The sequence below is a fragment of the Megascapheus bottae genome, chromosome 25, assembly GCF_031878675.1.
Source record: "Megascapheus bottae isolate mThoBot1 chromosome 25, mThoBot2.hap1, whole genome shotgun sequence".
Taxonomy (NCBI): Eukaryota; Metazoa; Chordata; class Mammalia; order Rodentia; family Geomyidae; genus Megascapheus; species Megascapheus bottae.
Window position 1 is genome coordinate 26,383,869 of NC_143533.1, and position 12,597 is coordinate 26,396,465.

The 12,597-nt window shown below is 41.0% G+C and overlaps 1 protein-coding gene and 1 non-coding gene across 6 annotated transcripts in view; both read right to left on the reverse strand.

Moving 5' to 3' along the window:
- The window catches only part of Slc12a6 (solute carrier family 12 member 6), a 64,865-nt gene that overhangs the window by 28,141 nt on the left and 24,127 nt on the right, over nucleotides 1–12,597 (reverse strand). For all 5 annotated transcript variants that reach the window (XM_090318659.1, XM_090318658.1, XM_090318661.1 and 2 more), the window contains 7 exons: nucleotides 11,069–11,163; nucleotides 9,948–10,079; nucleotides 8,310–8,456; nucleotides 6,209–6,263; nucleotides 5,372–5,502; nucleotides 4,074–4,315; nucleotides 175–389 (listed from right to left, as the gene is read on the reverse strand). In XM_090318659.1, coding sequence (XP_090174785.1) covers nucleotides 175–389; nucleotides 4,074–4,315; nucleotides 5,372–5,502; nucleotides 6,209–6,263; nucleotides 8,310–8,456; nucleotides 9,948–10,079; nucleotides 11,069–11,163 — 1,017 coding nt within the window. The remainder of the gene's footprint in view (nucleotides 1–174; nucleotides 390–4,073; nucleotides 4,316–5,371; nucleotides 5,503–6,208; nucleotides 6,264–8,309; nucleotides 8,457–9,947; nucleotides 10,080–11,068; nucleotides 11,164–12,597) is intronic.
- On the reverse strand, nucleotides 4,890–5,015 carry LOC150046697 (small nucleolar RNA SNORA51). Its single transcript, XR_016532661.1, has one exon. It is a non-coding gene; the product is annotated as a small nucleolar RNA SNORA51 (small nucleolar RNA).

The window sequence follows — 12,597 nt, forward strand, 5'->3', positions numbered from 1 at the left end:
CTATCATGTGAGCGCACCAGGGCAGCCCCTTAGGAATAGGAGAAGAGTCTAGGACATCAGTGAACTTCTAGGCTGATACTGGGTTTGACTACCACCATCTGGAAAGGTCTAAGTTGAAAAAGCCTATTTTCCTTAAAGAACAATATAACTATGTATACTAGCACCCTTACTTACCTGTGATGATGCCACTAGCCAACCCAGGGATGCCCTGGATGGAAGTGACATTATTGTGAACAAAGTATTCATCACAGGTGGCATTGAAAAACTGACTTGAGTTACAGAAGAAGCTCCATAGCTTTGATGGTACTGTCATGTTGTTAATTTCCTTGGTCTTAGAGCAAATGTCAATGTGCCTTGATGAAAGAGTGCGGTTACCCAGCATGCAAACCCTAAATAAAAAGAGAGGAAGAGAAAGATGAGATCCATTTCTTTCCTGAGGTCCTCATCTCTAAGACCTTCTATTGCTGTAGGTAAGAAAGGAACTAGGATTATTCAAAGCACTGTGAATAGTGACCAGTTTAATCCTTACAGTGATCTCATAATGGATTAGTATTTCTATTCTATGGACAGAGACTAAAGCTTACATGTCCACAGTATTCTGTAAAAGGTCATACAGGTGGTAGGAGGTAGTGGAAGAATTTGAACACAGGAACTATTGGGAAGGTCAGATGCAGAGGTTCATGCCTATAAACTGCAGCACTTGGGAAGCCCAGATTAGTAAGACCAAAGTTTGGGGCCAGTCCAGACAAAATTTAGCAAGACTTATTCAACCAGTAAGCTGGGTGTGGTGGGACACACGGCCTGTAATTTCAACTATGCAGATGACCTTACACAGAAGGGTTGCAATTTGGAACAGGCCCTGGACAAAACATAAGACCCAACCTGAAAAAGTTAAGCAAAAATGTGCTGGGGGTGTGCTCCAGGGTGAGAATACCTGTCTATCAAGTGCCAGGCCGTCAGTTCAAACCTCAGTATTTCAAAAAAGAACTGTGAAAAGAAAGTATGTTGACGCATCTTCCAATCCTTCCCTCCCCATGGCCCCCAGACTATTAATTGTTAAATCAAAAAGAATCCTAGAGGGGCCGGGAGTTTGGCCTGATAATAGACTGCTTGCCTGGCATGCACAAAAACCCTGGTTCAATTCCTTGATACCACATACAGAGAAAAGCCATAAGTGGTACTGTGGCTCAAGTGGTAGAGCACTAGCCTGGAATAAAACCCAAGGATAATACTCAGGCCCTCAGTTCAAGTCTCAGGACTGTCAAAAAAAAAAAAAAGAAAGAAAGGTGAGGGGATGGAAACTGGGACAAAAACATGAGAGGGGGGTAACAAGGTTTGAGAAGTAATACACCTACTACCTGACCAATATAACTGTAACCCCTCTATACATTAAAAAAAAAAGGGGGGGGGGCAGGATTCCGGGTGTGGTGGCACACGCCTGTAGTCATAGCTACGCAGGAGACTGAGATCTGAGGATTAAGGTTCAAAGCCAGCCTGGGCACAAAAAGACCTGAGACTCTTATCTCCAATTAACCTCTAGAAAAGAAGTGGGGGCTTGGCTGAAGGGTAGAGCAGTAGTAGTTAGCTGAAGAACTCAGGAGACAACACCCAGGCCCAAGGGAAGGGTGGTAGCCTTGAACTAAAGAGCTCAGGGACAGCACTCAGGCTGAGTTCAAGCCCCATGACCCACCAAAAAAGAAAAAAGCTGGGAGCGTAGCCTAGCAGCAGAGTGCTCACCTAGCATGCACCAAGACCTGGACACGATTCCTCAGTACCACATATACAGAAAAGGCGGGAAGTGGCACTGTGGCTCAAGTGGCAGAGCACTAACCTTCAGCAGAGAGTGTCCAGGCCCTAAGTCAAACCCTAGGACTGGCCATAAAAAAAAAAAGGAATCCTGGAGCCTCTGTGTCATTCTTGCTTAAATATATATATACATATATATATGTGTGTATATATATATATATATTTTTTTTCCCCCCAGGGGTCCTGGAGTTTGGCCTAGTGGTAGAGTGCTTGCCTCGCTTGCATGAAGACCTGGGTCTGATTCCTCAGTACCACATACACAGAAAAAAAGCCTTGAGAAAGTCCAACGACAGTGCTCTGGCCCTGAGTTCAAGCCCAGGACTGGCAAAAAAAAAAAAAAAAATGCTTTCCACACCCATCTTTTGCCTTCCTAGGCCAAAGGAAACAGGTACACAAAAATCCCCTTGCATTTATCATAATCCCTTGGGAAATGTTATGATTAACTTTCTGGCTACTGTTGTAAGAAAGACAGCATGGCTAGAATTAAAAAACACATCTCTTTATGGCCTAAGAGGAAACTTGTTTTGAATCTAAGCCCAGACTTAGTGGGAGTGATGTTATTTAAGGATAATACAAATACTAATTGCTGATTTTTTCTTCTACTTAGAATCATAAATATGAACAAAAGAATAACACACACAGTTAAAATACCTTAAATAGAACAAAGTAACTTTTGGAATTTGCAGAAGGATCACATACATACAAATGAACCATGTGCCTCAGTTTCAACAACTCCCAACAATACTTTTGTTTTTCGTCTTGTTTTGCTGGAGTATTTTAAATAAATCACCACTTTTCCCAGCCAGAAAAGAAAACGAAAAGCCCCAAAGGAGAACCTAAAGCAAAATGGAACTTCCCAAGGTAAGTTACAATCAAAGCTCTAAACTCTGAAATGTTTATGACTCTACATGAGACATTCAGCCATTTTACGACACTAGATAAGCAGACAAAAAAGTTATGACAAAGGGTTGGGAGTTTGACCTACTAGTACAGTGCTTGCCTAGCATGCACGAAGACCTGGGTTTGATTCCTCAGTACCATATATATATAGAAAAGGCCAAAAGTGGTGCTATGGCTCAAGTGGTAGAGCTCTAGCCTTGAAAAAGGCCAAGGGCAGTGCTCAGGCCCTGAGTGCAAGCCTCAGGACTGGAACTACTATTGACATTGCATAGCATGATACAGACAAATAGCAGGAGGAAAAGAAATCACTAAGTGTATGGTCTTGCTCTGCCATTAATTAGCTTTATTAAGCCTCACAAGACTTGTGCTTTTCATCATAAAAATACCTATTTTTTTTGTGATCCAATTAAATCAACAGATTTGATGAGGTTGATGCTTAGGTAATCCAGATGACTTTTTAAATACAATCTCAGTAAGAATATTCAGTCCAACTAGTCCATATGCCACTAGTAAGAAGGGAAACAGCTGAATGTATAACTAATTTGCACAAATCCACTACTCACAAATACACTGTAATAAGGTATCTATATTATAGCACTGAATGTTATCTACGTACAGATAATGCAAATGGTGTGGCATTCATTTTCCTTTATTTTCTGACTAAAAATTCCTAGCAATTACAGAACTAAGAATAAATAATTCAATTAAAGCAAGTTGAACAAGAGTCTGATACTTCTTTCTTTTTTTGCCAGTCCTGGGCTTGAGTTCAGGGCCTGAGCACTTTCCTTGGGCTTTCTCAAGGCTAGAGCTCTACCATTTAAGCCACAGCGCCACTTCCAGCTTTTTCTATGTATGTGGTACTGAGGAATCAAATCCGGGTCTTCCTCTATGCTAGGCAGGCATTCTACCACCAGGCAAAACTCCCAGCCAAGAGTCTGATACTTTCAACTCTATTAATTCTTCATTAATGAAAGGAATGTAATATGTGACTATCTAAAAAGGTTGCAGGCAGTGGCCACACTTAGTGGCTTGTAACTAGTCCCCCCCACCCCCTTTTCTCTCTCTCTCTCTCCTCTCTTTCTCCCTTCCTCCCTCCCTCCCTCCTTCCCTCCCTATCTACCTACCTATCCGTGTACCTAATATACTTGATCACCATCCAGGGAAAACCACCTAACATTTCTGTCTAGATGATGAGTACTAAGGTTGCTTCTGTCTTGGGATGTAAGGAGAGAGCCAGTAGAGAAGTTTGCTGAGAGGCACCCTGACAAAAAATGGTCAAGAGGCAACTCTCACAGAGACTCCATGAAAGGGTGACTGATTTATCATTGACTACTCGGTGACGGCTAAGCCAAGACACAGACACGTACGGGAAGTGTGGTGGAGCAAAGGCAGACTTGATGGCTCCTGCATAGATGGCCAAGATGGAAACAATGACGCAGGCCAGGAAAAGTGATGCAAACTTGTTCACGTAGCGCACTCCAATGAACACCACCAAGACCATGAGAATCAGGAAGGCTGTGCCATAGACACGCATGTTATTTAGCATGGCTGCTGACTCTTTGAGAGCGTCATCACTGCGGAAGATTGCAGCTCGAGGGACAATGTATACCTGTTAGCAAAAGAAAAAAAAAAAAAAAAAAAAAAAGGTAACAAGGCACCTCAAAGCTGGGCAAAAGACCTATAACTTTTTCCAGCTGCTTTTATAATAAGGAAAGCCAAGTTGAAGCAGGAAACGCTTGGAGAATAAGCCTATTTCCTATTTTGATCTAGATGTCTATAAACTGGGGTACCATACATTTTTCATTCTATTTGCTGTTCTGAGTAACTTCATTTTCAAGTGGAAAAAAGGAATAATCAATAATGGTGTTTTTATGATGTTTTGTGTTATAGTGTTTTGTAGTAGGGCTTAAACTCAGTGCTTGGGTGCTAACCCTTAGCTTTTCTGCTCAAGGTTGGTGCTTTACTCCTTCAACTACAGGTCCATTTACAGCTTTTTGGTGGTTAATTAGACATAATGAGCCTCATTGGCTTTCTTGGTTAGGCTGGCTTTGAGCCCTGATCATAAGATCCTGAGTAGCCAGGGAAACAAGCATGAGCCTGAATTATTTTCTTTATTCACAGGCATATATAAAAGAATAATTACCTTGAGCCTGATTCTTCCATCATTTAAAAAATGTTTTTCTTTATGTCTCTCCACTCACAACACAGACAAGGCACAGGGCCTGGGCTGAGATGTATATAGGGCAGGTTTATTCTGCCTCCTCTTTCTATACGGTAAGAACATAGCCTGTGGTAAGTATCAGGAGGCCCATCAGTACTTTAAACATATCCTAGTGAGTAAGGAACACCAAAGTTTCATTTGACAAGGATAACGATATCAAAAACAGGAGCACTGACTTTTATCCTGATGGCACAAATATTTCCTCTCAACTTTAACTCTATGGTAGAAGTGAACAGTGGTGGCAATCCCTGATAAAAGGAAAAGGTAGGCAAGCAAATGATAGCTCAACCTTTCTACCTCAGATTGACAATCAAGCCCAGTAATAGTGAGCTGTGAGTCACTGCACTGACTCATAGCTGATGTCTCATAAGCTCTGATACCTAAGGACAAAATAAATGTAAATCTCTACTCTCTGCTGTAGACAATGAGTAAGTCATTACTCACCAGAAAAATTTCAATGGCACCAAGAATATACATGGCTGCTGCAAATGTGGTACCGAGATAAAAGCAGAGGCCAACAGCTCCACCAAACTCAGGGCCCAGTGCTCGGGAGATCATAAAGTATGAGCCCCCAGCTGGAAGACAAAACAGAAGTGAACATGATCAAGAGAGTGCACCAGCCAGGAGGATGAAAAGAAGTCATAAGAATAGTAAGCATCTGCAAAGATGAATGTCGTAGGTCTCTGAAAACTGCGTGTGACAGAAAGTATATGCTATTTGTAGGATGTTATAGGATATACCCCAATTTAGTACAGGAAGCAGTACACTGTAGCACTACTAGGAAAAAAATCAGAGTATTTACTGTAAGCATAAGATAGGCCAATAAATGTATTCTAAGAATCAAAGAATATGACTGAAATTAGAGCACTGGAGTCTAAAAAAGAATGAGATTTTTTTTTTCTTTGCTTAGGGCTTCATGCTTGCTAGGCAAGCACTGATACTTGACCAATGCCTTAGCCCTAAAATTTGCTTCATGTTCTCTGTAAGCTTATGTAAGCATGCATGCATGCATGCATGTATGTGTGTATGTATGCATGTATGTACATACATACTATAGTATTGGAATTTGCATTCTGAGCCTCATGCTTACTAGGCAAGTGCCGTAGAAAATAATCGTATTTGTAGAGCCAATCCCAAAGCCAAATAGTATCAGCGCTACAGCCTGCAGACGTTTATTCTCTTACACTACAGTATCTGTTCCTTGGAAGTTTGTACCTCTGGCTTTACAGCACCAATATACAGTAATTGCCAGTCACTGAAACCCAGGTTTGGCCTACTGACCTGGTACCACTCCATTAGTGGCAATGGCACTCATGGAGATAGCAGTCAATATTGTCTGTAGAAAGAGCAAAACAAAAATATTGTTACAGGGTAAAGTGGACACTTCTGAACCTTTTTCCCATCTGTGAACCTCAAAGCATCTATTAAACACTCATTTCCACCTGCTCTTCTAGAGGGAGCTGTCATAACTAACAGTATGGACATAAGACAATGTGGCAGTAGTTCTACTGCACTAATCACATGAATACTACCAGAAATAAACAGTTAAAATGACCTTAACATTCAAATCAGTATATCCGGTGCTGCTAAGAACCATGGATGTCTAGGAATGGTGGTGCATGGCTATAATCACAGCATCTGAGATCACAAGGCAGGATTTTGAGTTTGAGATCAGAATGGGCTACATAAGGAGACCCTGTCTTGACCAAAACAAAATGGAACAAAACCACTGATGCTATCCTGATCTCCCAGTTAAAGAGAAATAAAGCATAAGATATTTAAAAAGGAATAGCCAGGGGAAAACAGGTTAGAATCTTAAGACTAGCTTTGATACCAAGAACAATATTCTGTAATCAAGAGAATAAAAACCTAAATACAGAACAACAGTACTCAAAAGAAAACAGGAGGCTGAGATCTGAAGATCAAGCTTCAAAGCTAGCCTGGACACAAAAGGACCTGAGACTCTTATCTCCAATTAACCTCTAGAAAATGGGAAGTGGGGCTTGGCTCAAGGGTAGAGCAGGAGCCTTGAGCTGAATAGGTCAGAGATAGCGCCCAGGCCGAGTTCAAGCCCCATGACCCACAAAAAGAAAAGAAAAGAAAACATTACCTGGCACAGTACAGAATGAAATGCAGAGAATAAGTAGTTAGAGGCAGGGTGGCTACTGTAACAACAGCTCACTGAGAGGCTAAAAGCGACAGTGCTGGTAGTGGGAGCAAAATGGAAAGGTTGGATATACAACTTGCAGAAGAGAACAGATTGGCCTGAATAGCTGACTAGAAATGGAAGGAAACACAAGTGTCAAGTATGGCTTACAAGTTTCAAGTCAGAAAATGAAAAGAAAATGCCAATACCATTGCATTATTACATGGTCACCGTCTACTTAATCGGCTTTGTATAGTTCTCAGCTGAGGACAAGTATAAGAGAGGTAAAGAAAAAAGAACAGAGAGAGGGGCTGGGAGTTTGGCCTAGTGGTTAAAGTGCTTGCCTAGCATGCACGAAGACCTGGGTTCGATTCCTTGGTACCACATACATAGAAAAAAGCCGGAAGTGGTGCTGAGGCTCAAGTGGTAGAGCTCTAGTATTGAGAAAGTCCAAGGACAGTGCTCAGGCCCTGAGCTCAAGCCCAGGACTGGCAAAAAAAAAAAAAAAAAAAAAAAAAAAAAGAGAGAACAGAGAGAATAAAGAAATGGACACGTATGGTTAAGATATGTAAGAATAGGAGTTCTCAGTGTAGGGGAGAGAAGACTTGAACTGCAGGAAAGGGTGGGAGACTTCAAAACCAAATTAAATCAAAGTAAACTGCAGGGAGAGATGAGGAAGACTTTAGAACTACACCAAATCAAACCCACCAACTTGGATTCTGAATTCCTATTGAAATAAGGGTACCACTTTTTCTAATGTATTTTGTTACAACTTGGTTCTCACCAACTCAAAATTATTTGGATTCTGACTTCTTTGAAGACAAGGACTTCATGTTTCATGTCCAGATGAAGTCTTGTCTTATAATTTCTAAATTTTACTCAGGGTCTGGGAGCTGCTTTGAGTTTTTTTGCTCAAGGCTAGCTTGCGCTACAGCTTCACTTCTGGTGTTTTGACCTTTAATTAAGAGGTAAGAGTTTCATGGGACATTCCTGCCCATGCTGGCTTTGAACCCTGACTGCCAGATCTCAGCCTCATGAGTACCTAGGATTACAGGCATGAGTAATTGGCACCTGGCACTAAATGAAAATTATCTAAATTTTTATATCAGAGTGATGTCTCCTGTGGAGATCATGCACCTTAAAATTTTTTTGCTTTAGTTCTGCAGAGGTCAAATGCATTAATTCTCAAGAAGTCAATAGCAGCAAGCCATCTTCAAGAGCAAGTGCAGGACTTACACAGCAGCAGCAGATAAGGACAATTATAAAGGCCTGAAGAACTCCAGCGGTGCCCACTACCCACGTAAGCCGCAGAAACAGAATCACTCCAAAAATATTTTGTAGACATGGGAGGTAGACACCCATGAAAGTGCCCATTTGAGGTGTCTGGAAAGAAAGGTGCAGACAGAAGAAAAAAATTACATTGTCACTGTCATAAAAGATATTTATTCTTTGTGTGTGTGCGCCTGGGTGCGCACGCGCACGCACACACACACACACACACATGCACACGTGCGTGCATGCATACATACACACACACGCACATTTGTACTGGGGCTTAATTAAGGGCCTCATGCTTTTTACTCAAGGGTACCCCTACATGTTCATTTAATTAGTCATTTAGCCACAAACAAACTTAAGTATGTCCCAAACAAGAAAAATTGGCTTTAGTCAACAATAGTTGCAACGTTCAGGAGACTGAGCAGGATAGCAAATTCAAGAACTACATGGAGTGGGGGGTGGGGGGGGAGGGAAACAGGTACCAAGACATGTGAAAGGGTATCAATGTATGTGAATTAATGCACCTTCTATCTGGCAAATATCATGTAACCCTTTTACTAATTACAATAAAAAAAAAAAAAAAGAATTACATGGACTATATGGCAAGATCCTGTCTCAAAAAAAGCAAACCGGGGCCGAGAGTTTGGCCTAGTGGTTAAAGTGCTTGCCTAGCATGCATGAAGACCCAGGTTCGATTCCTTGGTACCACATACATAGAAAAAAGCTGGAAGTGGTGCTGAGGCTCAAGTGGTAGAGCTCTAGCCTTGAGAAAGTCCAAGGACAGTGCTCAGGCCCTGAGCCCAAGCCCAGGACTGGCAAAAAAAAAAAAAAAAAAAAAAAAAGCAAACCAAGCCAGCTACCAGTGGCTCATGCCTGTAATCTTAGCTACTCAGGAGGCTGAGATCTGAGGATCATGGTTCAAAGCCAGCCTAGGCAGGAAAGTCGTGAGACTCTTATCTTCAGTAAACAACCAAATAAGGCTAGGAGTGGAGCTGGGGCTCAAGTGGTAGAGCAGTAGTCTAGAGCCCAAAAGCTCAGAAACAATGTCCAGATTCTGAGTTCAAGTCCCAGGACCAGAAAAAAAAAAATCAAACTTATATTTTCCCCACCCAAGAGAACTGGACAACTGGTGGGTGATACAAAAAAATGCAAGAACCTGACAAGCAGTAGCACACAATGTTCTATTCTCTTTCCATGGAATGCTGTTCTCCCACCCCACTCCCTCACAATGGCTAGGACCCTGCTCAATATTACCTTGTCAGAGGGGTACTTCCTGTCTGACCCAAAGGAGCAGCATATCTGAAGAAACCCCCCCGCACACACACACCCCCTTCAGTCTCTTTAACTTTGCTCAACTTATGTTAAAGCATCTTTCAACACTTAATGTGTGATAGAGTTGAAGCAGTTTGAGGACTGTCCCTATCTCTTCACATGACCGCTAGGACACTGCATGATCTCTTTGTGCTATAAACTCAGTGCCCAGAACAGTGCTTGGCATATAGCAAGCAATTATTAGACACCAAGTAGTACCTTGGATGTCTCCTCCTGTCTTATACGTAGGCTAGTTTATCTACCCGGGTTACTCTTAGGCCTGACCTTGGTGGGTTTCTTTTTCCCTTCGGTGATGTTTTCAGCTTCTTCATGCTCCTTTGCTCCTTGGGTCAGATTAGTGTAATTAGCCATGCGGTTAAGGAGAGAAGATACCTTTGGTCTTGTGTCCATTTCTTCCTACAAAGTGAGAAATACAGAAGGAATGAAAAAAATGCTGAAAGTAAACTTTCTAACAGTAAACTGGAAAGTATGTCCAAATCAGATAAAACATATACATGTCTCCATATGATAAGTGAAATAAGCAAGGCACAGAAAGACAGGTGCCACAGGATTTTACCTGCAAGTGTAATCCAAGGATTGAACTCATATAATAGAAAAGAGTGGTGGTTACCAGGAGATGGGGTGGAAAAAGTTCTAGATATACAAGATATACTTTTTTCAGATCTAGTGCATAACATGTTGTACTGTGCATTTCAAAATTACAAAGTAAAATTCCAATATTCCTACTAAAAGCATGTAAGAGGTGATATATTAATTAGATTCATTTAAAGTAAAATGTTACATTCTGCCCCCCAAATATATACAATTATTGTTTGCACTTAAAATACACATACAAGAGTCTTAAAATCTGACAGCATGCTTTTTACAATGGGTTCTATTTAATTAGCTCTAAGGTCCTTCAAACAGGACAAACAGGATGCTTTATATTTAGAGGATTATTCCAATGTAAATATTGAAATCTGAGCTAAATTAGATTAAAAGATTCTCCATATGTTTGAGAAGTCCATTTTTGTCTTCTCTACCTCATAAAATTTTACTGTAATTATTTATACACGACTAAGCACAACAAGTTATAACAAAACGACTGTTGTTTAATGCTAGTTTTGCCAGTCGCAGGGCTTGAACTCAGGGCCTAAGCACCATGCTAGGGCTTTTCTCAAGGCGAGAGCTCTACCACTTGAGCCACAGCACCACTTCCAGCTTTTTTTTATGTATATGGTAATGAGGAATTGAACCTAGGTCTTTGTGCATGCTAGGCAAGCATTCTATCACTAGGCCAAACTCCCTACCCTGGTTTGGATTATTTTTAAACTAGATGGAGTAGAAGACAATTATGTTGAAGTCCTGTTCCTGAAATCTGTTCATAGTTTTCTCCCACACATTACCTCAAAAAGTGCCAAATTTTTATCAAAATATTCATCTCCTTCTTCATAATTGGAATTGTTGAGATAAGCATTTCTGGCTTTCTTATGCCCATCATCTGGGGGGAAAAAAGGTGAACTCTGTTAGTTTTTCATTGCCACAGAAGACCCATTAGCACTACATAGCTAAGCACTGCAGAACATGTTTTGCATATTCAGATGTAGTCTAAGAGTGGCAGAATGTAAGGAGCACTGCTGGAAGAGCATGGCTCCCTTCCCAGTAGGAAAGAAGAAAAACAGATCTCTTAAGAATAAACATGGATCTTCCTTTTCTAAATTCAAAGATGTCTATACACACTATTTCTTCAGAATGCCAGCCTACTGAGGTCCTACTCTTAAAGTTACCCAAATACACTATTAAAAAAATAGAATATGTATGTGTGTGTGTGTGTGCGCGCGCGCATGTGGCACTGTGTTTTTAAACTCAAGGCTTTGTGTTTTCCAGGCAAGCTTGTGGCTTGAGGTATACCCTTCAGCTCTCTGCCTTTTTTTTTTCTAGTCTTGGGACTTGAACTCAGAGCCTGGGTACTGTCCCTGAGCCTCTGGTACTCAATGCTATCACTCTACCACTTGAGACACAGTACCCTTCTGGCTTTTTCTGTGTATGTGGTACTGGGGGATTGAACCCAGGGCTTCATGCATGTGAGGTAAGCACTCTGCTACTGAGCCAACCTTCCCAGATGGAAAGTGCAGGCTCTGGGGCCCAACTCTGCTGGCTGAAATGAAGTCCTACTAACTTTTGCCTGGCTTAGCCTTGAGCCATGATTCTTTTGATCTCTAACTGCTGAACAGCTAAGATTACAGACATACACAGCTGAAAAATACTGAATATTTATTAAGAACCAACTCAGTGCACAATACTGTTCTAGACATGGCCTATGTAACCCGCTGTTGCTGCTGGTAGTGGGGAGAAAAATCTCTGTGTCCACAGAGCTATTTGACCTTTGACCTACAAACTAGGTCAAGTATATATTTTTTTATAAACCTTTTCACTTTTTTTTCTTATGGGAAAAGAGGCACCTAACAGACATTTGATGAGCCAGCTATAGAAAAAAAAATGTAGCTTGGGTCCCAAAGACAGTCACATTTGTGTTGAGCCCTTTAAATATGGGTTTTTGTAACTGCACAGTATGACAGAAAAACATCCTATATGAATGTTATTTAAAACCAAGGTTTTCAAACTTGCAGATATTAATATTAAAAAATTAAGAAAATATAAATCACAGGCATACATAGATATGCACATGTATATATAAATGACATGTATAAACACATTTGTATATAAATGACAAGTCTAGGAAAAGCCAGCAAGTTTCTGGCATGACTGGTCATGTTCCGGGACCCAGGACCAACCTGGAAGAGTTCCTTAGGGTCACAAGTGGACACAACAAGTATTGACATTAATAATACAATGGAGTACAACACAGGCATGTAAAATATCCAAACTACTATTGTTCAAAAAATGGGTTACCTTTATGGAGTAAAACTGAAAG